Source organism: Prionailurus viverrinus, chromosome C2 (assembly GCF_022837055.1).
Source record: "Prionailurus viverrinus isolate Anna chromosome C2, UM_Priviv_1.0, whole genome shotgun sequence".
Taxonomy (NCBI): Eukaryota; Metazoa; Chordata; class Mammalia; order Carnivora; family Felidae; genus Prionailurus; species Prionailurus viverrinus.
In genome coordinates, this window is record NC_062569.1 from 35929712 (window position 1) to 35955610 (window position 25899).

Here is a 25899-nt window from a genome sequence, read left to right on the forward strand (position 1 = left end):
AAGGCTGAGCTTCTAGGGGGTGAGTGTCAGAACCCTAGATGTAGCCAGTACTTCCATTCTCAGAGAGCAGCAGTGGGCCTACTGCTTAAAGGAAAATCAGTACACACCTACTGGAAATCAGATTAAAGGGCAAAGGGCTGACTCATAGAGGATAGTGAGTGGGGAGCTTCTCCATGGATATGCTGATTTCTTTGGCCTCATTTAAACAGCTGTCTTACAGCAGCCCTCCCATGTTGGGGGTAAGGATTTTACCTGTAGTGGCCTTGCACAAGCTGGTCAGCAACTGAGTCTCTATGGCCCTGCTTCAGGAGCCTGGCTGACCGCCCCTCTTCCAGGGCCCAGTTTGCTTCACCTGGAGATCCAAGTTCCCAATGGCAAGGCCTTGCAGGAACCCTTCTTGTCTGGGATTCCAAAGGTGGAATGACACTCTGAGTAGGGACAACAGCATGTGAGCTCCTGAAAGGACATCAGAAAGTCCTCCCAACATGTCCGTGTCGAAGGCCTCCGGAAGAAGAACTGGGAATCGTAGGCTCTGATGTCGGTCACTTACGTGGATAATCAGGATCGCAGGTTATGCACCAGCCACCAGTGACTCTAAAATCATATTGGCTATCATTATTTTATTGGTGTTTATTATTGACATATTATTATTTTATAACAAAGGTTTATTTATCATCTCTACCACATGTCCTTCTTGGGTTGACTGTGGCTCTCTTCCACACGGCCTCCCACCGGGATCTAGGCTAACAAGTAGCCTTTATCTAGAGCACTGTTGATCTCATGGCGCATGGAAAAGACTTGGAGAGCCATGAACTGTCTCTTAAGGCTTCTGCCCTGAGAGGACACATCACTTGCACTCACACGTTGTTGGTCAGAACAGGTCACATGGCTCTGTGACATCAGTGGGGCAGAGAAGCATGTTGGGAACAGGGTGCATTCAACCACCACACAGTCCTAGTATAGCATTTGCCAAGAAGGCCTCCCTGTCTTCCCCTGAGACTCTGCCACTGACCTGTTCTACCCACCAATGGTAAAAGATCTTCTACTGGGTCCCAAAAGGTAGGGTCAACTTCTGTTTGGTTAGTTCCTGGCTTCTCGTCACAGTGCCAGGCGTAACCTAGACATTACATGAATATTTATTGAAATAGTATGGAGTTGATATTGCAATTGGAAGAGCATGCCACAGAATGAGGCCTGCGTCTTTAAAAAAAAAAAAAGTTGATTCATTTTGAGAGAGAATGAGTGGGGGAGGGACAGAGAGAGAGAGAGAGAGGGAGAGAGGGAGAGAGAGAGAGAGAGAGCGAATCCCAAGCAGGCTCTACACTGCCAGCACAGAGCCTGATGTGGGACTCAAACCCATGAACCATGAGATCATGACCTGAACTGAAATCAAGAGTCTGACACTGAACTGACTGAGCCACCCAGGTGCCCCAGAATGAGGCCTGTGTCTTTGATTACAATGATTCCTCGACCCTGAGACCCTCCACTTATTCCTGCCCTGTGGCAGACCCCGAGGAGGCATGACCTGAGGCTCCATGTCAATTACCATTGCCACAGGCCCAGCTTGAGGTGCTAAGAACACTCTGCCCTCACCAAAGTCATTCAGAGCAGAATGCAAACCCTGCAATTAAGAAGTTCGGGCCCCTGGGCTCCATTTTTGCTTTCACAGCACAGTGTGTCCTGAAATCTATCTCATTCATACATCTTTATCTAATTGCTGACTCAGAGAGGCTTCCCCATTCTACGCCTCGGGGACCTTGACTCATGCCTCAACTCTGGTTCCAAGTCCGCCACGCTTAACCTGCAACTGCTGTGCACCGAAACAGTGTGGACTCTAAGCAGCCGGGTGGGTCCCAGGGACCTTCACAGAGGATTCCCAAAGAGCTCCTTAAATACACCCTGATTCCAGATGATGCGGCACCATCTTTGCAAGTGACGCATCCTGTTTACCCACAGCTTTCCCTGAGATCCCTTGAGGAGAGGAGAGAGAGAGAGGAACTTTGGGAGAAAGTAAGTCTCTCTTAGTTTGTTTAAGTGCGCCGAGAAATGAAATACAAGCTGTTGAGTTTGGGGAAGTCTGCACCATCTGGTTACTTACAGCTTGATGCTTTCGGGTAGGCAACATCTGTGGGTTAGGCAGGGTGGCCCCGCCGCTCCCCTTGTCATGGAATCAGGGAAGCCTACATCAATGGCCTTACCAGGGCACATGCTGTCTTCACCATGACTGTCTGTGGACAGCCACCTGTGTAGGAGGGTGGGATCCCAGGGGCCTATGCTGTGCGCTTGGCAAGACACCATGCTGCATGGTAGAATGAACATTAGCTGGGCCTGCCTCTAGCTAGCTGTGTGGCTCTGTGACCTTGGTCAAGTCATTTCCCTTCTCTGGGCTTTGATTTCTGTTTATAAAATGTAGCACAGTTTACAAGATCTCCCTCCTGGTTCATTGAGGCGGTGCAGTGGGGAGCCTGGTCTTTGGAGCTGCAAAGCCCTGGTGATGGGCCCACTCAGTAGCTGGTTGTGATCCTGGGCTTACTGAGCCTCAGGTTCTTACCTGTAGACTGGAATCATAATAGTATTCACCATGTAGATGAATGATTAAGCAAAAGCATTGTAGTACTTAATTCAGGTCTGGTGCTCAGTGCCCAAACCAGTCCTTAGGAAAATAAATAATAGTGGTATGGTGCAAAGCTGGCATTGGCAGCTACCAGGCACACATGTTCGCACTGGTTCTGCTAGACTGCACTGGATTCACTGGCCTGAGCTGGAAGTCTAGGAGCCCAGAGCACTCAGCCTGCATCTCTCTGGCCACCTGGAATTTCGAGAACTGACACAATCTCTGAGAGTGCCCCGTCATGGGGCCGTCTCCACACTGGAGAAATCCTGGTCTCAGAGCCAACTCACAGTTGGGTCCAAGAAACAGTTGCCATGTTGCATTATTCTGAGGGTTCTAAGAAAATGAAATTGCTCCAAAAGATCGCGTATCTCCCACTCCCCAACCACCCTCAAATCTCTCCCTGCTACCACCCATATAGATTTCTTTCCGATACCTTTGGAGGGTGATAACCCTTAAGGCTTTGTTAGGCATTAAAATATTACTGTGAATCAACCTAGCAGAGAAATAAAATAATACCAGACAAGGCTTCAGGGACATTAGATAAGAAGAAGGAAATATTGGGGCTCCTGGGTGGCTCAGTCGGTTGAGCATCCGACTTTGGCTCAGGTCATGATCTTACAGTTTGTGGGTTATAGCCCCGCATCAAGCTCTGTGCTGACAGCTTGCTCAGAGCCTGCAGCCTGCTTCAGATTCTGTGTCTCCTTCTCTCTCTCTGCCCCTCCCCGGCTCATGCTCTGTCTCTGTCTCTCAAAAATAAATAAATGTTAAAAAAATTTTTTTTTTAAAAAGAACAAGTAAATATTGATGAGAGGTGTGGGGACAGACATAAGGCTGAATGGGCAGGCTTACCTGGGCATTGGATAGATGGCCAGAAGTATCTCATGGAGGCCCTGGGTGGGAAGAAGGGCAGTTATAAACATTAAATGAGTGTCTATTAATGGCACTGTGTATCAGGCATGGTACCAACCCCAAAACCCTAGGAAATACACATGTAAATAATGCAGTCAATACTGCCCACACTCTCTCCTTGATAAGCATAAGCCACAGGGTGATCATGGATTGGCAGACAGGAATCTCCCACCCTCTCAGACTCTGTGGTTCCTGGAGGCCTCTCCTAGGGTGAGTCTGTCACCCTAAACAAAGCATCTGGCTCTAAGGAAACCTATTTTTCACATAGCATAACTTTCAGTTGCAAACCAACAGGTGCTCAACTCTAGACTTGATCATCTGTTCTAAGGCTAGAGGGAAAACTGACTGCTTGAACCTTTCCCAAGAAGTATATTGGTTTCCAATATGGCACCTTCCTGAAAGGTTCTCAAAGGTCATTTTAACCATAGGAGATTTGGTGGTAGCTGACTTTGGAACCCAATCCCTAGGTGAGACGAGATTCTGATATACAGAATTCAGATGTCCAGTGACCTCTGGCAAAGATCCGGTAATGCACGCAACCACTGTCCATTAAGCCCGTCAGCTTTTACGACTGACTGGTTGGAGCCATCCTGGGAGAGCACTGGCTTCCTGCACCATGCACACCTTATTCCCTGACAGTATCAGGAAGCCCCCGATCCTTATCCTTCCCTAAAGAGCTGAGCCCTGCTCCTGTGTGGGACATAAAGATGCAGAGAGCTCTGCTGGCAACTTTTGAGCTTCAGTGGGAAGCCGGTGGACACCCAAGGGTTCTCCCAGCGGAGGCATCCAGTCTTCTCTGCCAGGCTGGCCACCCCTGCCCCCCTCAGCTCCGCCCTCCACAAAGCTGTTGGTGTGAATTTCCTAAGACATAAATCTACCTGGGACACTCCCACTGCTTCAGGCTTAGTCTTCGTGCATTACCCTGGAATCATAGCAGTAGCAGAAATAAAAATAGTTACAATAGTAAGGATAAAGTCACAGGTAACATGGAGTGAGCGCTCACCACGTGGCCAGCATGCTGCTTCAGGCTCTAATGCAGGCTCCCATTCAGTCCTCACAACCACTGGGAAGGGAGATGTCACAGCAGGAGCTGGACAGGCAGAAAGGCTAAGGGACGTGCTCACAGGGCCTAGGTCAGCAAGTCATGTTACAAGGCATCAAATGCAAGTTTGCTAACTTCTGAACCTGTGTTCTCGACCACTGTACCGTTTGGCCTAAACATAATGGTTGTAAAAAAAAAAAGAAAAGTGTGGTGGGTAAAAAGTGGCTCACACTCCTTATGGCATCGGGACCTAGAACTTTCCCCAATCACAGCCCTGATCACACTGTGTCACAGCTGTGTGTCCACTTGTTGGCTTTGAGCTGCCCCAGGTCAGAAGCTGTGCTGATTCACCTTTACATCACCAGTGCCTAGCAGGGGTCTTGGCACATGGTCGGGGCTCAATAAATGGCTCATGGGTTAATGGATGGATGAATTCATTGGTCCACATCAAACTCTGGCCTTCTCTGGGAACTTCTCTGCTTATGAAAGCCCACCATTCTCATTTCCCTAAATTCCAGCACCGTTTTCCTTATATAATATAGCTCATTGCACCTTATCTTGTCACATATAACATTTTTGTCTGCATGTTACTGATGCTTTCACCTCTGCAGACCATAAGAAACTCGGGGAGGAGGGGGGCAGGTGTGGCCTTTGGCCTTTCTTTTCCTGACTCACCCAGCTCCAGGTTGGCTTAGATCTCTAAGTAGATACACTGAGTAGTTCATCCTGACCCAGGAGCAGAAAATGGAAGGTGAGGACACCCAGCCCGTGAAGAATAACGCTTTGTTCTTTCTGTCCCCCGTGCACTGCAGGAGCTTCCTCTGGCATCATCGACCTCTTGCCATCCCCCAGCGCAGCCACCAACTGGACAGCAGGACTGCTGGTGGACAGCAGTGAGATGATCTTCAAGTTCGATGGCAGGCAAGGGGCCAAGATCCCTGATGGGATTGTGCCCAAGAACCTGACAGACCAGTTCACCATCACCATGTGGATGAAACATGGCCCCAGCCCCGGTGTGAGAGCCGAGAAGGAAACCATTCTCTGCAACTCGGATAAGACTGGTGAGTCTGGAGCCCACCCCTGCCGGTGGCTGCCCCTTATATCCCAGCTGGTTAGGCACGGACGCAGCCACAGAGGATGTGGGAGGAAAGCAAGAGCATGATGGGGGCCTGGGAAAATATTCTTGTGTCTGGTTTTCTGGCTGCTGATTTTCTGGGCTTGGGGTAGAGCAGGACCAGGAAAGGGGGGAAGAGTAGAGGCACAGACACAATGCAAAAGCTGAGACTGGTAGTTTTCAAACTGGGTTCTTCAGAACTCCAGCCTCCCCAGAAGTAACCTAGGGCTACTACACATGAAGGGGGTGGGGGTAGCTGGTGGGGGACACCGCATCCTTACTTCAAGCAAGGCAGCTTCACCTTCACTATGTTATAGACAGTAAGACTTCCAAAGGTTTATTTTCAGTGAAAAGGTCATGCTCATTTTCAAAGTCACCGAATGGTAGCTGACTTTGGCAAGGCGTTTTCCCCACATTAAGCCTGCACAAGGCAGTTCACAGCTTAGTGGTTAAAAGCATTCCATCCCTTATTGGCCATATGACCTTCAGCAAGTTGTTTAACCTCTCTGTGCCTCACTTTCCCTTTCTATAAAATGGGTATTATAGTGTTATCTACCCATAGGATTTTTATCAGGATTAAATGACTTAATGTACATATAGTGCTTTAGGACAGTACCTGGCACATAGGAAATTCAATCTGTGTTAGATGTTACTGTTCAAGATAGTCTCTTATATCTCTACAAACAAGTTTATGAAAGCATTATTGTGTTTCCCATCTTGAGGATAAGGAAACATCCTTGAGAGGTTAATAACTTTCCCAAGTATATAGCCAGTGAGTATCAGAACTGGAATGTAAGCTCAGATCCAGCTGACTCCAGTCCTGTGCACTTGTCACCACACCCCACAGGTACACACATACACACACACATACACACACACACACACACACACACACACACACAAACCCATGCACATGCATGCAGGCACACACACTTTTCGGGTATCTTATGCAAATTTTACAACTTTATCTTTTTTTTAATGTTTTTATTTATTTTAGAGAGAGAAAGACAGAGCATGAGTGGGGGAGGGGCAGAGAGAGAGAGGGAGACCCAGAGTCTGAAGCAGGCTCCAGGCTCTGAGTTGTCAGCCAGAAACTGGCACAGGGCTCAAACTCACAGACCGAGAGGTCAAGACCTGAGCTGAGGTCAGTTGTTCAACCAACTGAGCCACCCAGGCACTCCACCAGCACTCCACCTTTTCTGTTTCAGTCACTCTTTATATTACATGTTAGCGTACTTTCCAGATGCAGAAACTGAAAGAGTTGTCTGGCTTTTCCTAGTCCTAAAGTAAGTCTGTGTCAGATTGGTTGTGCCGAGGGTCAGTTTTTCTGGGACTTTCATGCCAGAAGGATTCTGTAGACATGCATGAGGTCACACTGAGGTTTAGGACCAGGTTCAGAGCTCAGCCCACAACCCCAGGAATCAGCCTGCGGTGTGGTCCGTGCAGTGCCTGGCAGGGTGCTCCCGTCACAACCCAGGAACCCGTATCAATAAGACAACAGGACAGGGCTGTAGGTACCAGCGCAAAGTGGCCCCGCCCCGGCTGGGGTTAGCGGCCACACACATATAATCCTTTCTGAAATGTATCAAATACCCCCGGGAGGCAGGTCAGACAGATGTCAGTGTTCCTGCTTACAGAGGAAGAAATTGAAATATCAAAGGTTGAGCAACTGGCCCAGGGTAGCACCGCCGGTTACCCAAAGAAATGGGATCAGACTGGGCCCCCCGGGCCCAAGTTCCACACGCAGGCTCTGGGTCCCGTGGTTCTCAATGGCTACACAGGAGAATAACCTAACCCGGATGTTTGTGAAAGTGCACAGATGCCAGGGCCCCACCCGGCACAGTAAGTCAGACTTTCTAGCAGATTCCTTTGTACAGCCATGGCTGAACATGCCACCTTAAATAATGACACTTCACTGTCGTCACACCAGTCCACCCCACGGCACATCGACACCCTCAAGTCAGCGAGACCTGGTGCTCCTGTGCTTTGGCCAAGCATATGCAACAACACTTTGCAAGCAGCTCAACCCTGGCACAGAGAAGCTAGGGAAGGTTTTCTCTAAGTTCTTTGACTTAAAAAATAAATAATCTATAAATACCTTCTTGCCCTAAAAAAAAAAAATTTTTTTTTCAGGAATAGGCTAAAGTTTTATTAGGCTTTTATATATCAGAAACATTTTTTTCAAGGCATGTTTATATCAGAAAACCTGAAAAAAACACATAAAAGTATAAAGAGGAATGCACAAATCCCCTAAAACCCTAATACTTAGAGATATCTTCTGATTATATTTGGCATATGTCATTACCAAATAAAATCTTATTTTTATTTCTGTGTATATGTAAGATGTCCTTACAATTTTCCATCTATTTTTATAATACATGTGATACTGTCATGTTCTCTGTTTTTTTTTATGTAACATTACATCCAGATCATTTCTCTTTGTGATAAAATATTCCTTAAAGATATGAATTACATAACAATCCAAAATTCTGTCATGGGGCTTTAGTATTTCATTTTTTTAATGTTTATTTATTTATTTATTTATTTTTTTCAACGTTTATTTATTTTTGGTACAGAGAGAGACAGAGCATGAACGGGGGAGGGGCAGAGAGAGAGGGAGACACAGAATCGGAAACAGGCTCCAGGCTCTGAGCCATCAGCCCAGAGCCTGACGCGGGGCTCAAACTCACGGACCGCGAGATCGTGACCTGGCTGAAGTCGGACGCTTAACCGACTGCGCCACCCAGGCGCCCCTTATTTATTTATTTTGAGAGACAGAGGGAGAGAGAGAATCCCAAGCAGGCTCCACACTGTCAGCATAGAGAATAACACAGGGCTGTGATCTCACAAACTGTGAGGTCATGACCTGAGCTGAAACCAAGAGTCAGATGCTTAACTGACCGAGCCACACAGGCGCCCCTATTACTTCAGTTAACTGGCTTCTTTTTGTTAGACATTTAGCTGCAACAATGACCAGGGGTCATGAAAAGAAATGGAGTCGATTTCTGAGTGTGCCATATCCCTAGCCCACTGAATAAACCAGTGACCTTGGTAGGGATACTGACTCCAGGAACCCAGGCTAACAGAGGGAGAAGAAGGAAGAAATTTCCTAGGCTAGAAAGTGCTCCAGACCTCCATTCATTCTTCTTGTTCCCTTCCTCACCCACAACTTTTCCTGGCTCCAAATAATATTAAATGAGAAAAGTCCTTCTTTCTCTATTTTTCTGACAGTAGACAACAGATAACAGAAATTACTTGGTCACCTGGACCTTGGCCTAGGCCAAACCTACAACACTGGCAACTGCTTTGCACATACTTCCTCATTGTGTCAACTAAGATGCTTTCGGGGTGTCTGCGGGGCTCAGTCAGATATGCTTCCAACTTCGGCTCAGGTCATGATTTCATGGTTCATGAGGTCAAGCCCCGGGTTGGGCTCAGTGCTGATAGCTCAGAGCCTGGAGCCTGCTTCGAATTCTGTGTCTCCCTCTCTCTCTGCCCCTCCCCAGCTCGTGCTCCATCTTTCTCTGTCTCTCAAAAATAAACATTAAAACAAATTTTAAAGATGGTTTCAGTTATAAGAAATAGGAAATATGGACCAAACTGATATCAAATAAACAAAAAATCAAAATAATAAAGGGAACATAGAGTTCTTTTAATTGAAAATGTCCAGAGCTATGACAGCTTCAGGCAAAGTGTGATCAAGGGCTTGGCCCTTTCTGCTGCAGTTTCTCAGATCTGCCCCATGTGTGTACAATTTCATGTTAGCAAACATGGCTGAAGCAGCTCCATGCCTCCCACTCATGTAGACAACTTTTAGAGAGATAGTGTCTCTTCTATTTGCTTTCTGATAAAAGAGAGTTCTTTTTGGGGTACCTAGGTGGCTCAGTTGGTTAAGCATCCAACTCTTAATTTCGGCTCAGTTCATGATCTCAAGCCCTGTGTTGGGATCTGTGCTAAACATGGAACCTGCTTGGGATTCTCTCTCTCTCTCTCTCTCTCTCTCTCTCTCTCTCTCTCTGCTCCTCCCGTGTTCTCTCTCTCTCTCTCTCTTTCTTTCTCTCTGCTTCTCTCTCTCTCTTTCTCTCTCTCTCTCTTTAAAAATTAAATAAATAAAACTTAAAAGAAAAAGATTTTTAAAAAAGGAGAGTTCTTTTTTAGAACCACTCAGAAAAGCTCCTGAATCACGGGCTTGAACTGAGTCACTTTCCTGACAGAAGCCCTGGGGCCGAGAGAATGGCCTGCGTTGCCTGACTTGGGCCTGGGTCCCGAACCAATGACTGTGGCAAGGGGACCACCCAGAGCCCATATCTAGAGGTGGAATTGGGTTGAGGTTTGTAGAGGAAGTACAAGAATCGATCTCACTATCCTATTCTCCTGATGCATTAGGATAATCCAGCATCCCTGTCATGACACAGGTAAGGAAACTGAGGCTCTGAGAAGCTAAAAAGTTCTCCCAGAACCATCTAGAGGATACAAGTCCACCCAAAGTCTATCTGACTCTAGGGCCTGTGTTCTTCCTATGACACCTGGTCACCTGCTCATCCATGCGTCATTTATGGATCATGTGCCTCATAGTAGATTTCTGTGTATGCTAACATGTATATCATGTGAGCTCTTTGAGTATTGGTCAAAGAACAGCTCCTCTCCTCCCAATGGCTGTCATCTTGTGGCTGCAGGACATCATGGCTGGGACCCATGATGTGAGATTTCCTAAGCAGAAAAGGAAGTCTTTTATATCAGTGGAGGAAAATATCCCATCCACTGTGTATGGGGAGAGAGGTATTTATTCATAGCTTTGGAAAGACATGGAACTATGACTAACGCTGAAAAATCAATCTGCCCCCTCCTCGTAGCAACCAGAAATGAAGCCGCTCCCCCTAACTGCACACCATAAGGTAGAGAAGGAGACATGATCCGTGGTCGCCATGGTCAAGCCTGATGAAATGGAATAAAAGTCCAGCACTCTAGGAGACACCAGCTGTGCTAAAGGAGCCCAGGGTAGCTGACGTGACTGTCAGAGAGCCCCCTTAGCCCTCCCAGAAGTACTTGTATAAAAAATAAACGAAACTCGTTAGCCTATATAATTTTTATCCTGTGTCTGATGCAATATCTCAGTATAAGTCAGGTTGCTAAGGCCAGATGGCTTCTCTGCCTAGGTTTTGCTGTGGACTTTCTTGCACCTTCCTTTTCCATTTCAGTGAGCTCCACTATGTGTGTTCTAGAACATTCATGAGATCTGATTGTGTAAGGGGAAACCGAAACACCCACCCCTTTCCCCTTTGAGGCGCTCTAAGCGATGTAGCGGGAAGACCCCTCTGGCAGAGACTGATGCAGCAATTCTGCAACCACTCCGATCGCTTTCTGCTTTTCAGAAATGAACCGGCATCACTATGCCCTGTATGTGCACAACTGCCGCCTGGTCTTCCTCTTGCGCAAGGACTTCGACCAGGCCGACACCTTCCGCCCTGCAGAGTTCCACTGGAAGCTGGACCAGGTAGGGCGCTCCCCTCACCCCTCACCCCAGCTCACCCATTGGGAGGGGCGGTAGGTGTGCTCCAGTGACGAGAGCAGCCACGACGCCCCTCAAAGTTCTGCTCACTTGCTGAGTTTGGGAAAATTCAGCTCAGGGAGACACACAGCATCTTAAAATCACGATAGAAACTGCTGCCTTCAAGACCACCTGGGGGTGGGAGGGCCACACTTCCCAGGCAGGACCGTGCACCTGTCAGCAGACCCGTCGACGTGTATCTTGTCCATTTGCTCCACGTTGAGCTCCTGGGAAGCTGGTTCTCTTGATCTCCAAGCTCAGTTTGTGATCTCTGCTAGCACATCTTTCTATCACAAGTGCCCATGTCTCCTCTCTGATGCTCTGTTATCTCCCTTGGGTGACAGTGCAGCCTTGCTTTTTGGTGACACAGGTTGAGAACAAGGGACCCGAGGACCTTGAAGTAAACAGTGACACAGCACACTGAGCAGTGCACGTCCCTTTCTGAAGTGCAAAACCCTATGACCCACTCCAGAGCTTCCTGACTTGTGATCAGAAGGGCTACTGTGTCATACTTGTCAATGACAAATCAAGTGTCTCGTTTGAGTGAAAAGCTTTGAAGTGTCTGTTTCCAAGGACTGTGCAGGGCTGAGATTGCAGAAGGGGCGGTCACTTCTCTGGGTGGCTGTGTCCCTGAGGAAGAGTCTGGCAGAAGGCCTGGAGCCAGCCTTCACTTAGACTTGAACTGGGTTAGGAGGTTGGGGGGAAGGCACGTGCGGATTTTTACAAATGGTTTTAGCAGCGTCTGGGTGGCTCAGTTGGTTAAGCATCCGACTTCGGCTCAGGTTGTGATCTCGTGGTTCGTGGGTTCAAGCCCTGCATCAGGCTCTGTGCTGACACCTCAGAGCCGGGAGCCTGCTTTGGATTCTGTGTCCCCCTCTCTTTCTGCCTCTTCCCCACTCGTGCTCTGTCTGTCTGTCTGTCTCTCTCTCTCAAAAATAAACATAAAATAATTGTTTTTAATAATAATAACAAAAATGGTTTTAAACTACCAAGATGGAGAATGCCAGCAGAGCAGGAAGGGGATTGTAGAATGGGTCCTGCTAAAGGAAGCAGATGATATGATGCCCATTCTGCGGTCGTACTGTGTGGAACCCCACCCATATCCTGAGTGCTTCTGGGAACTTCATTCTTCTGCCTTCCCCTAAAACCCACGGTGTGTGCTACCTGCCTCACCTTGTCTAGGGATGAGTGTTCCAGAATCCTCTCCCTACTCACGGGCATCTACCAGACACTCTCCCTGTACTACATACGCCCCCAGGCCCAGGTAGGTAGGGCTGGTTTCAGAGAGTGTTACTGGGAAGCAGTCCAGAAGGAAGTCATTTATATTGAGAGGAGAATGGTGGCTGCCCCCTTTCATCCACACAGAAGCAGAGACATATGCTCTTTAAAAGATAGATTCATTAACCTCAGGGAATCCTTCAGTGCTGGAACTCCAGGCAATGGGACAAGGTCAAGGCCGCCAAGCTGATGGAAAGATGTTTTAGGAAGCCCAGTGGCAACTGCCTAATCTATTCCCAGTAAATCTCATCCTGCTGGATCCCAGGGTTTTGCAAATATGGCATCTGGATTCGTATATGTTCCTCTGAATTAGGAATTCTGGGTATTGCAGAAATTGTGAAATCCTGACGTTGCTTATTTGATTTCCCGGCAACCTCTCAGCTGCCTTCTAAAGTGCCATATGGCTTATATGGGATATATTTAAATACCTAATACAAATTGAGATGAATTAAAATAAATTCCGTATTGTTAGGGGTTTTAATAAGAACATTGCTGTATTGGCCAGGATAATTACAGGTGCCCTGCCATGTTTTCTCAGATGGGTTTGAGAAGTACTGATACAGGCAAACGAAGTCACAGGGTTTGGAATTAAAAATAGGTGAGGAAGGAATTCTGGTTCTACAGAATAATGACTCCAGGAATTCTGAAATCTGCTCCCAAAGGGGTGAATTTAAGGAGAGACTGAGGTTCATGGAAAACCTTCCAGATTACTCTGATCCCGTTTACTACCATTCATTCGCCAGCATCCGCTCTGCACCAGACACGCTGCCTCTGAGTTCACTCTCGCCTGCCCGGTGGATGAGATGAGGCAGGGGACCACGGTCTCGTGACCTGCCCAGGGTCATACAGCAAACCACGGCCTGGACCTGCCCTTTGCATTACACTATGCTGTTTCCTTGATGAGCTTGCTAATTTAAAATGTTCTCATTTTCAAATTTTAAATATTTTTGATTTAGAGATCAGAATTATCCCTGAGATGCAAAATATTTATAGTCTTGATGAAACTCTTGAAACCGTCAAACCTTCCCTTTGATTAAGCCTTGTCTTCTTCCTTGTCTTAGTCAAGGCAGTCAAGGGGCTGCCATCGCAAAGTATCACAGACCAGGGCCTTGAACAACAGGTAATTATTTCTCACAGTTCTGGAGACTGGGAAGTACAAGACCAAGGTGCCAGCTGATTCAGCTCCCTAGTGATGGCCCTCTTCCCGGCCTGTAGACAGCCACCTTCTCATTTTGTCCTCCCATGGCAGACAGAGAGAGAGAATGCGAGAGAGCTCGCACACTGGGATACCTTTTCCTCTTCTTATGAGGCCCTGCGAGATTAAGGCCCTGCCCTTATGAACTCCTTTAACCTTGACCACCTGCTAAAGGCCCTGTCTCTAAATACAGTCACACTAGGGGGCAGTGCTTCAGTCTATGAATTTTGGGGGGACACAATTCAGTCCATAGCATTCTTACTTTTTATGGCATTCTTTACTAAAGAAATTAACATTGGGGTGCCTGGGTGACTCAGTTGGTTAAGCGTCCGACTTCGGCTGGGGTCATGATCTCGCGGTCCGTGAGTTCGAGCCCCGCATCGGGCTCTGTGCTGACTGCTCAGAGCCTGGAGCCTGTTTCGGATTCTGTGTCTCCCTCTCTCTCTGCCCCTCCCCCGCTCGTGCTCTCTCTCCCTCTGTCTCAAAAATAAACATTAAAAAAAAGAGAAATTAACATTAAAAATATTTATCAGAAACCCCAGCTCATCGGAACTGTTGCCCTCCCTTTGAAGGGAGCCACAGTGGGTAGGATATAGGAAATCTCAACCACACTCATAGTAGCAATCCAGTGGTACACACAGATGAAGCCCCAGACCCCTCTCTCCCTTATTCAGCTCTCTGTGTAGACAGAACCTTACCAGAAGTTTCTTGGATGTAAATCACTTGGTGTTCAGAATGTACATACTTGATTACGTCTCCTGTCCCAGGAAGCCACCCTGGGTCCCCCTCCACCCCGAGGGGTTTCCCTCTCCCCGGTGCTCCCCAGATTCCATGCAGCATGCAATCGCAGTGCTTACTGTACCCTGGTAACCCATTTATCCTGCTTTCTGCTCCCTTTGCCCTGAGCTCCTCGAGGGCAGTCCTGTGTGGTACTCTCTCCAGCTCCTCAGTGCATAGGATAGCCCTGAGCACACCATTGGTGCCCAGTAAATGTTTGCATAACAACGAAGGGATGTCAAGATCAAAAAAAGGGAGAGATGACATGAGGGAGGGAGAGAGGGGAAGAGAGAAGACAAATCCAGGGATTTTTTTTTTAAATCTCCTGATGATTAACTGATCTTTTTATTCACTTTATGGAGCATTTTAAATTCTAAAATTTTGCCATTTTTTACTCTGTGGATTTCAGTGTTGTTCCACTTTTATGTTGATATCTAATTTCAAAGGTTTAACTGGATTTGCCACCAATGGCTCTGTAATTATTGCAGAACTTTATGGTTTGGGCCAGAAAGGGCTCAAGCCAGTCTACCGTGTTATGTGTATTCAGATTCCTGGCCCACCTTGGGGATCCCAGAAGCATAATAAATGTTCTCATGGCTAATGGGGCTTCATTTCTTTCTTTATTCAACAGTTTATTCTGAACACAAACTATGTGCCAGGCTCTGTGCTGGGTACCAGGGATCAGCTGCTAGAACAGAAGACCCTGCTCTCTAGAAGGGTCCACTGTCATGAGCAAACTAGCACAGAAACGTTTTACAATCCTATGCAATACATGCTGGGGCAGAGGGCAGGGGCCAGGTCGGGGGAGTCTGCGGGAAACCGTTTTGGAGACACCTGACATAGACCTGGGAATAGGGGCCTGGAAGAGCCCCTGAGAGGGGACGTTATCTGAATGGAGTGCGGAGGGCTTGGAGGTGTAGAGCCAGGCAGCCAAGATGGCAGGGAGATGAGCAGCACGTCCATCTTCAGGAGACTGTAGGCTTCCGGAGTGGCAGGCCATAGGGATGGGGGGGAGGGGAATAGTTTGGCAGATATTAGGACCCATGTTTAGAGGAGCGGGTGTCAATCAAATCCCAAGAGGCTTTTTATATCCTGTTACTGAGTTGGTACTTTATTCCCCAAAGAATGGGCTACAAGAATTTTATTATTCAAGTAGAATTTAGGGATGGGTAAATGTGAATAATGCTAGTATGACATTCATAAAATGTATCAAATTTAAGTCAATATAGCTCAGGCCAGGTCATTTAATAGGGCCAGCGACGGGGGCTACATTAGAACCAGGGTGTCCCCCCTCCCGCCTCCATAGCCAGGCCAGGAGGTTAAGCACTTGACCGATGTTGCTCATGGGCATTGAAACCGGGGCCTGGTACGCACATAGCGTTTCAGGAGTGTGCCCAGGGAGGGAGGCAGTTACCACAGGGGAGCTGTGTGTTTCCAGAAGCCCAGCCCCTTTGCCCCACACCTCAGAAAGCCTTCGCCAGGGTGGACAGACTGCCAGGTAAGTCCATTATCAGGTAGCTCCAGGAAATGTCCCTGACAATCCAGTGTGCCTCACTAAAGGGATCCTAACGATGAGGAGAATGTCATTTTAATGGGATTTTTACTTACGATCTGCTAATGCAAATCCCTCAAGCCTGCAGCTAGTCATGTGCAAACCCAGACAAGAGCAGAGAACGCCCAGCTGCCAGCTCACACAGGAAAGGTTTATTCATTTGCAGCCCCTCCCGGCTCTAATATTATTTGGATGTGGTTGACTCATTGTCACAAATTCTAATGATCTTCCCCTTGGACTTCTTGGTGCTTGGAGGGAAACCTGCTGATGTTTTACAGCGTGTTCCATTTATTGGAAGACACAGCTTGAGTGACAGCCTCAATTGACCAGCAAGAGGCCAGGTGCCCCCAGCTCATACAAGGGGAAAAAAAAAAAATGCGTCTCTGAAAAATCACCCTGAACACAAGACGCAGAAGTGAGATTCATCCCATTGGCCATTGCTGTCCCTGTGCCAGAACTTGTAACAGGCACCAGAGAGAGAGAGAGGAGGACACAGCCCTGACCTCAGGGAGCTCACGGCCCTGCCCAGTGTACAGGCCCTAGAGAGGATTCTCCTGCAGAGGCCCTGAACTCTCGTAATTGGGGGTGAGGAGAATGACTGAAAATGCTTGGCTGGGTGGAGGTGGGGCCTCATTGAAGATTCAGCCATCACACACACAGCTTCCGGCCATGTAAGAATCTAGGCCTGGTGCTGCCTTTCCGACTGTTCAGAAGTTAGAATCTGATTTTTATGTAAAATCTCCCAATTTTTAGTATTTTCTCACTTAAAACCATTCATCATCAGATCCCACAAATGTTCTGCAGTGTACCTTTTATACCCCGGTCACGGGTTTGAGACTACTGATAAAAAACAACAAAAGAATATTCTCATGCAGGGAAATCACACCATAGCACATCTATTTGAGATGTTTGGGTCTTCCTAAGTGAGGCCCACCTGTTCTTTGTAAGCCCCTCCTGCTCTCCTAGCACCAGCCCCTCCCTCCAAGAAGAGCACGGGGCTTCCAGTGGTGAGGGCGGGGGAGCCTACCCTCCGACACCTAGGGGAAAGGGCAGGGGTGAGTGGGGCAGGTGCCCTAGACCCAGGCCCCTGGTGGTGGCGGTGGTGGTGGTCTCGCTTCCACCTACACAAAGGAGACAGCAAGGCACAGGCCCAGGTCTTTCCAGAAACAGATGCCAGGGCCAGCATTGGAGCCAAATGCTCTCAAATGTCTTGGGCTGAAGCTTCTGCTGGTCAGATCCTTTCTACTCGAATGGAATTCTGAAGCTCCAGCAGGAAGCTACAAGTGAATAAATCCTTCATTCCTACTGAGGATGAATGTCAGAACGAGGCAGTCAGGCTGCCCGCATCGGCTCCTCCAGCCACACCGGGAGTCAAATGGCTTAGTTCGATCATTATTACAGCCAAGTGCCAAGGAGTTAATTGGAGAATGGTTCGTCCAGGCCAGACCAGTCCTCTTAAAGAGCAGAATAATGGGGCTTTGTCAGCACTCTGGTTCCTCCACCTAAGACAGATTCTCGGCTGCATCAGCCATGTTCTCTCTAATGCAGCGCCCACCCTCAAACTGGCCTCCAGTGATACCTACATTCCTTTAGGAACATGTGTCCTAAACAGAGTGGGAAGAATGTCCAGAACCTCTTTTTTTTCTCTCTTGTAGGCAGAATCCCAAATGACTTTTTCTAAGATGCCAACTTTGCAGGGTTGTTCTGAATGAAATAGGATGTGGGGAGGGTCACAACTACTCTCCCTTCTCTTTCTCTCTCTAATACCTAAGGGCCCAGGCAAAGCCCTTCTCTCAGAGGCCCTCTCCCTTCCTCTTCCCATCTAATAGATCTCTGGGGAGAACTGACTTCCATGGCTTCGTGGTCATGGCAGAACAGGGTCCTCAGACCCACGTCGGACACTCAGACCTCTCGGTTCAGGACTGTGCAGAGACTGGCTTGTCTGCTCTCTGGAAAGGTGACTTCTGACAGTTAGTGCATGTGTTCAGTTTTCTTTACAGAGGGTGCGACATGTGGGCAGCCGCCATTCTAGCCCATCGCCTGAGCCTTGTTCCCTCCACCAGAACTCCCTTTCTTGGCAGCCCTTCAGGCTGACCCAGGTCCCTGTTGCACTGCTGGCCCTGACCACCCCATGCCACTACACCTCAGCTGGGCTCCTCGGCTCCCCTGTTGACCACTTGTGATAGACAGAATAATGGCTTCCCAAGATATGCACCCCCTAATCACTCAAACGTGTGAGTATGTTAACTCCCATGACAAGAGTCTCTACAAATGTGATTAAAGATCCTAAACTAGAAGGATTGTCCAGGTGCATCTAATGCAATCACACGGGGAGGCAGGAAGGTTAGAGTCAAAGAAGTGACAAAGGAAACACAGATCAAAGTGATGCGAGGCCTTGAGCCAAGGAATATGGCAGCCTCTCTGAGCTCAAAAAAAAAAAAAAAAAAAAAAAAAAAAAAAAAAAAAAAAAAAAAAAAAAAAAAAAAAGAGGGAGAAAGAAACAGATTCGCACTAAGGCCTCCAGAAGAAATATATGCAGCCTGGCCAGTACCTTGATTTTAGCCCACTGAAACTCCTTTCAGATCTCTGACCTCCAAAACTGTAAGATAATAAGTTTATGTTGTTTGAAGTTACCAGGTTGCTGGTAATTTGTTCTAGCAGCAATGGGAAACTGATACATCTCTCGTGAGCCTTGGGGAGGCCCAGAGCTGCCCAGGCTCATAGGTGCAGCACCCCCCCCCCACCTCCGCACAGCTTATTGAGGTGACCCTGGGCCAAGCTCTCCAGGCAGACCCAGAGAGCACCCCCTGAGTGTGGCACCTCTATCCTCTCGGAAAGTGTGGCCATGAGAGGTAGAGAGGAAGAGGTCCTGTCCTGATGTCCCTCATTGACCACCTGCCCCTCACTCCCCACCGGCCCGCTTCCTGCCAGCCTCCTGTGAAGGATCCCCAGGGAGCAGATTTAGCCTTTCCTCCTGCTCTAGACCATATTTTCCCTCTAGCTTAAGGTACCGGCGGCTGCCTCCCCAGCCATTATAAGTGGAAACTACCTTTCTCTGCCTTCAGGGAAGAAACACTGAGTTCTCCAAGCTTTGTTCTGGAAATGCTAAAGCAAACCTGGAAAATCCTCCGTCTCTTGACAGAGGCTCACCCGGAAGCTGAAAGTTGACACAGCTGATACACAAATGAGATTCTCTAGAAAATACCTGTCCTGCCCCTGAGGCACAGTCATTTGCTTCACTGGAAGGTCCCCTTCAAGCTCACACTGCCCCCACCGTGCCTTTCAGTTTTCTGCCTGAGGGCTTGCTCCAAGGCAAGAGGAGCCTCTTGGCTCCCAGGAGCACAGTCCACAAGCAGCCCCGGGAGCACCCCTGGCCCCAGGGCACAGGCGCAGCCAGGCCTGAAGGTAGGGAGCACCGGTGGGCAGCCACCTGCACTCTCATCAGAAGTCCCAGGGGAAGCAGGCCCCCCACAGCCACAGCACCCACCTTGACTTTGCCCCATTGTTCTGGCGTTCCCCCTTCCCTGACTCACTCTCCACAACGAGTCTTCTTTCTTCCTCCCTGGAGCCACCTCCTAAATGAACTCTCTGCTCTCCACACCCATGCAGCACAGGTAAAGTGTGTGATCTATAGAGGGAAGTGAGCAAACAGCGCCTGCTATTATCTCTGGGAAGAAAGGCCTGTCTGCAGAGTTTCGGAGGCAGAACTGGAACCAAACAGAGGAAGTTACCAAGAGACCAGAATGAAGTGAAAAAAAGGGAGGAAGAGAGGTTAGTGAAGTGCAGATTAGCGTTGTCAAATGTTAGTGAGCGGATTGTATCCATAACCAACAGTGAGATCTGATGACAAGCAGATCATTCCATTTGTGTCTTATTATAGACGTAGTGTCCACAAACTCGCTGAGGGTTTTCAGAGGCTTATTGATCAATATGTTCTGAGCCATTTGCTGGAAGGGCTGACTTCTCAGGGCTCTCTTGGATTCCCATTATTACCCAAAGGGTTTTCTTTACTTTTCCTCCTGAACATCCTGTGCAAAGGGAGAACCCCAACTCTTGCTGAATCCAGAGCTGCAGGAATGTCATTCTCTCCTCTGCCACAATCTCACTGGCTTCCCCCACTTTCTCACCCGGGCTGGAGGCGGAAGGCTATACAACTGTTAAATTTAAACAAGTCAGAGATGCTAACTATTCTATACATTCCTCCCTTAGCTGCCAGACCTGGCTCCTCTCTGATCTCTGTTCCCCCATGAGCACCTGCTCATCAATTCCTTTCATTCCCATGCAATGATTATTTGTGTTCTAGCCTGTACATCTGCCTAGAGGCAATGGATGCATGTTTTTCAGTAGACATCCCATAATACATATTTAAAGTCAGTGTCTCTCATTTTGTTGTTAAAAAAGAAGGAAATTAATGTCAACACAATTGAAAATGCCTAGTAAATCAAATCACCTTTTCAATAATAAATTAAGATGCTTGGGCCTCGGGGTGGTCCCACTGGAAAGCAGCATGAACTCGGTCACTACCCTGGCTGTGCTTTGCTCCTGTCTTTCCAGGCTGCTTCAGGTATTGGTGTCAGTGGGAGGGGAGGGAGACTCCTCCTTGGCATCAAACCCAAATGTCTACATTCATTAGAGGAAAGATATTTTTCTCTGTTGCTCCCACACTATGGAAAGATAAGAAATTGACAAAGCTGAATGCTAATATAAAATGGCAAATTCTAATGCTAAGCCCTCCTTTAAGAGAAGTGAAGTCCCTGGGTAGTGAGAAGAGAATCGGAACCAGCAGTAATTCGGTTCTTACTTGTGCCAGGGGCTTTCTTTTAATTCTAACAAAAATCTTGCAGCTTAGGCATAACACCCAGGTTAAGGATGAAGAATGGGAGACATAGCATCTTATCTAATCTCTTAGATAATAAATCTCTTACCTAATAAATGGAAGGACCTTAAATATGACCTTAAAATACACATACTTCAAGAGAGCAAAAAAACACCATTGTTGACTTGGAAGGGTTTACAACTTTAGTTGTGGCGACACAAGAAGACAAGAATGAACCGATATCCATGCTAAGACTGAAGTGTTCAGAACAGGGTGTGGGTGTCCATCTAGGAGCACATTCCAAGCTCGGCTTAGGAAGAATCATGATTTAGCATCTTTTAAAGTAAAATAAAGATCAGCTTGCTCCTGAGGCCCAGTGGTGAGTGCGGCTCATCCCATAAAGCAAGAGTAGCCAATGGAGCTGACTTCTCATGGGGAGCCCTCTTCCAAGGAAGTCTTGCACAGCAATAACCCTGGAGGCCCAGCAGTGAGATGAATCAGCTCTACCTTCCCTGCTTTCTCCCAATCCCGAGAGTCATCTGTTTCCATCTTTAATGTCTAAACATGCAAATATTGCTACACTTACTGCTCATTAGTTAGCTAAAGGAAGGGCCCTTTAATTATGCCTTTAAATAATGAACCTCCTCCATCACCTTGACAATCAGTGCCTATTTAGAAGGAAGCAAGGCCTCATTATGAAACAGCTACTGTATCCCTTGGTTACTCAGAAGATGGTAGCTTTCTTGAGGCAATGAAATGGATGTCTAAAGACAAATAAGCCTTGCAATTGCATTAACTCATTCTGGCTTTAGGTTCAACTGTTAGCCAGTGACATATTACATGTGAGGGAAAGAGAGGAAACTAGCGTTTTTTTTTAAGAGGCCAATATCTGAGCTCATTGATGTTCACACATGATGTCTAAACTGCACAGTCACTTTTGAAATGATTTCTTGTCTCAATTTTATAGATACTGAAATGAGGCTATGAAAGATGAAATAATTTGCTTAAGGTGTTGGACCAAGTCTACCATTCTCCAAAACTCCATGTTCTTTTCCATTATATGTTGATCTAGGTGAGAAGTATTTACATAGCTTGGCAGAACTGGGTTTCCTCTGAATCTCCACTGGATTTATCCATCTTTCTGCCTCAGCAGAAACTCACAGGAATAGTTTCCTTCAGACAACCCCCAGGCACAGTCAGACTGAACCACACTATGCATGCACCTGTCGGCATGGCTCTGAAAAATAAAACAGAGTATGTCATAGACAAGCAAGTCATTTCCACTATGGACAATTACCTATTTATCTCTCCATACTGGACTCAGGGCTCACATCTTTGATAAAGACTTTCCTGTAACTCCCTCCCCCATAGACAGTTGACCTTACTTCCATGGGGGCCCCAGAATTTTGTCACTGCATTTTTCATACTGTATTACATTTATTTGTTTGTTAATTCATTTCCTCCACTACACTGGGATACCATTCTTACTTACACCTTTAATCTTTAACACAGTGTCTCCTACAAATATGTGTTCAATACATGCTTATTAAATTTAAAAAAATGAGTCCTTATCTGTGGTTCCCAAACACTAGTCCATGGACCTATAAGCATCAGTTTGGCTATATATCACCTGAGTGACATTGAAAAAAAGCTGCCAGAAAAAAAAAAAAAACCCAGTATGTCCTTTAAAAGGTGAATGAATAAATAACCTATTGTATATCTGTACATGGAATTGTATTCAACAATAAAAAGGGACAAACTATTGGTTCATACAATGTGGATGCATTTCAAAAATATTGTGCTGTGTCAAAAACTAGACAACAAGGACTATATATTGCATGACCTCATTTACATAAAATATCAATAAAAGGCAATTCTGTAGATAGACTATCAGTGGTTTTCTAGGGCTTGGGTGAGAGCAGGAATCAACTGCAAATGGGCACAGATATCTTTGAATTATGGAAATGTTCTAAAACCAGATTTTTATGATCATTGCCCAACTCTATAAATTTATTAAAATCATTGAATTATACACTTAAATGAATGAATTTTGTGATATGTAAATCATACCTCAATAAAAATATTAAAAATAGGAATTGAAAAATGGCCCATTCTGAGATAACAGGGTGATATTGACACTGTCTTGTCTCTAAAGAGTTCTAATACAGGCTTAATACCAGAAAGGAGGGACATGTAGGAAGAAATCCCAAAATCAGAATAGAATCTTCCTTCAAATCCCTTAAATCTTTGGATGACCCCTGAACTGTGTACACACAGGGGAGCCTTCAAGAAACCAGTGAAAAGCAACAGCAAGAAAGACCAAAAAATTGAGTAGAGATTTTAGCTACTGCCTACTGCAAAGGAGACTTATTTTAAAATCCCTCCAAGTTTGAAGGGCCAGGAAAACACCTAGAAAACTCTGGGTGAAATACCAGAAGAGACATGAATACAGATTATATGCCGGGATTAAGGGACTGGCTCAGAATGAAGGGTAAACCCAAACAAACATACTCATATATAGTATAAGACCAACTCTACAGGTACAAGGTGATGATTCAGTAATTTAACAAAAATCAATAACCCCAGGGAAATATAGCAGGATCCAGAGTTTCTGCAATGTATAATGCACAGTTCCCAGGATGAAATATAAATTATTAGACATGTGAGGAAACACAAAAATGTGACCAAAGGTCCAGAGTGAAATTGTTCAAGAGAAACAGACCCTGAAATGATGCAGATGCAGGAATTATCAGAAAATAACCTAAAAGCAACTATTCTCAATGTGTTTAAAAACTTTAGAGATTGTCATAATGAGTGAACAGAATCTCAGCAAAGAAATGAAAACTACATAAATGTAAAATCTATGGTGGAAAATACAAAATTTAAAGTGAAAGGGTGGGCTTTGCAGACTGGAGATAGAAGAAGAAAGAGGCAGTGAACTGGAAAGGAGATCAAAAGAAATTGTCCAATATGAAGAAAAATGAAGGGAGAAAGATTTCTTAAAATCTTGAGCCAAAGAGAGAGGGAAGAGAAGAGAGGAGAAGAGAGGAGAGGAAAGTTTAAAAAGAACTCAAGAACAAGAGTGAATGAATGGGGCATAAAAGAATTAATTGAAAAGTGTCTGTTAATTTCTTCTGCCCATTTCTTCACTGGATTACTTGTTTTTTTGGGTGTTGAATTTGGTAAATTCTTTATAGATTTTGGATACTAACCCTTTACCCTACATGTCATTTGCAAATATCTTTTCCCATTCTGTCGGGTGCCTTTTAGTTTTGTTGTTTCCTTTGCAGTGCAGAAGCTTTTTATCTTGATGAGGTCTCAGTAGTTCATTTTTGCTTTTAATTCCCTTGCCTTTCGAGATATGTCAAGAAAGAAATTGCTGCTGCTAAGGTCAAAGAAGTTGTTGCCTGCGTTCTCCTCTAGGGTTTCGATGATTTCCTGTTTCACATTTAGGTCTTTCATGCATTTTGAGTTTATTTTTGTGAATGGTGTAAGAAAGTGGTCTCGTTTCATTCTTCTGAACGTTGCTGTTCAGTTCTCCCAGCACCATTTGCTAAAAAGAGTGTCTTTTTTCCATTGGATATTCTTTCCTGCTTTGTCAAAGATTAGTTGGCCATACATTGGTGGGTCCAGTTCTGGGTTCTCTATTCTAGTCCACTGGTCAATGTGTCTGTTTTTGTGCCAATACCATACTGTCTTGCTGATTACAGCTTTGTAGTAGAGGCTAAAGTCTGGGATTGTGATGCCTCCCACTCTGGTTTTCTTCTTCAATGTAATTTTGGCTATTCAGGGTTTTTTGTGGTTCCATACAAATTTTAGGGTTGTTTGTTCTAGCTTTGGGAAGAATGCTGGTGCAATTTTGATTGGGATTACTTTGAATGTGTAGATTGCTTTGGGTAGTATTGACATTTTAACAATATTTATTCTTCCATTCCATGAGCATGGAATGTTTTTCCATTTCTCTGTGTCTTATTCAATTTCCTTCATAAGTTTTCTATAGTTTTCAGCATAGAGATCTTGTACATCTTTGGTTAGGTTTATTCCTGGGTATTTTATGGTTCTTGGTGCAATTGTAAATGGGATCAGTTTCTTTATTTCTCTTTCTGTAGCTTCATTATTGTGTATAAAAATGCAACCGACTTCTGTACATTGATTTTGTACCCTGCGACTTTGCTGAATTCATGTAACAGCTCTAGAAGTCTTTTGGTGGAGAAATGGGCAGAAGACATGAATACACCCTTTTCCAAAGAAGACATCCAGATGGCTAACAGACACATGAAAAGATGCTCAACGTCATTCATCATCAGGGAAATACAAATCAAAACCACACTGAGATACCACCTCACACTGGTCAGAGTGGCTAAAACGAACAACTCAGTAAACTACAGATGCTGGCAAGGATGTAGAGAAGCAGGAACCCTCTCGCACTGTTGGTGGGAATGCTAACTGATGCAGCCACTCTGGAAAAGAGTGTGGAGGTTCCTCAAAAAATTAAAAATAGAACTATCCTATGACCCAGCAATAGCACTACTAGGGATTTATCCAAAGGATACAGGAGTGCTGATTCATAGGGGTACTTGTACCCCAATGTTTATAGCAGCACTTTCAACAATAGCCAAATTATGGAAAGAGCCTAAATGTCCATCAACTGATAAATGGATAAAGAAGATGTGGTTTATATATACAGTGGAATACTACTTGTCAATGAAAAAGAATGAAATCATGCCATTTGCAGCAATGTGGATGGAACTGAAAGGTATTATGCTGAATGAAATAGGTCATTCAGAGAAAGATACTGTATGTTTTCACTCATATGTGGATCTTGAGAAACTTAACAGAAGACCATGGGGGAAGGGAAGGGGGAAAATAGTTACAAACAGAGAGAGAGGGAGGCAAACCACAAGAGACTCTTAAATACAGAGAACAAACTGAGGGTGGATGGGAGATGGCAGGGGGAAATGGGTGATAGGCATTGAAGAGGGCACTTGTTGGGATGAGCATGGGGTGTTGTATGTAAACAATGAACCACAGAGATCTACCCCAAAAACCAAGAG

The 25899-nt window shown here is 46.0% G+C and overlaps 1 protein-coding gene across 1 annotated transcript in view; it reads left to right on the plus strand.

Moving 5' to 3' along the window:
* CLSTN2 (calsyntenin 2) overlaps positions 1-25899 on the plus strand; it is a 605822-nt gene that overhangs the window by 501322 nt on the left and 78601 nt on the right. The window contains exons 7-8 of the mRNA XM_047876487.1: positions 5378-5626; positions 11052-11173. Of these exons, the coding sequence (XP_047732443.1) occupies positions 5378-5626; positions 11052-11173 (371 nt within the window). The remainder of the gene's footprint in view (positions 1-5377; positions 5627-11051; positions 11174-25899) is intronic.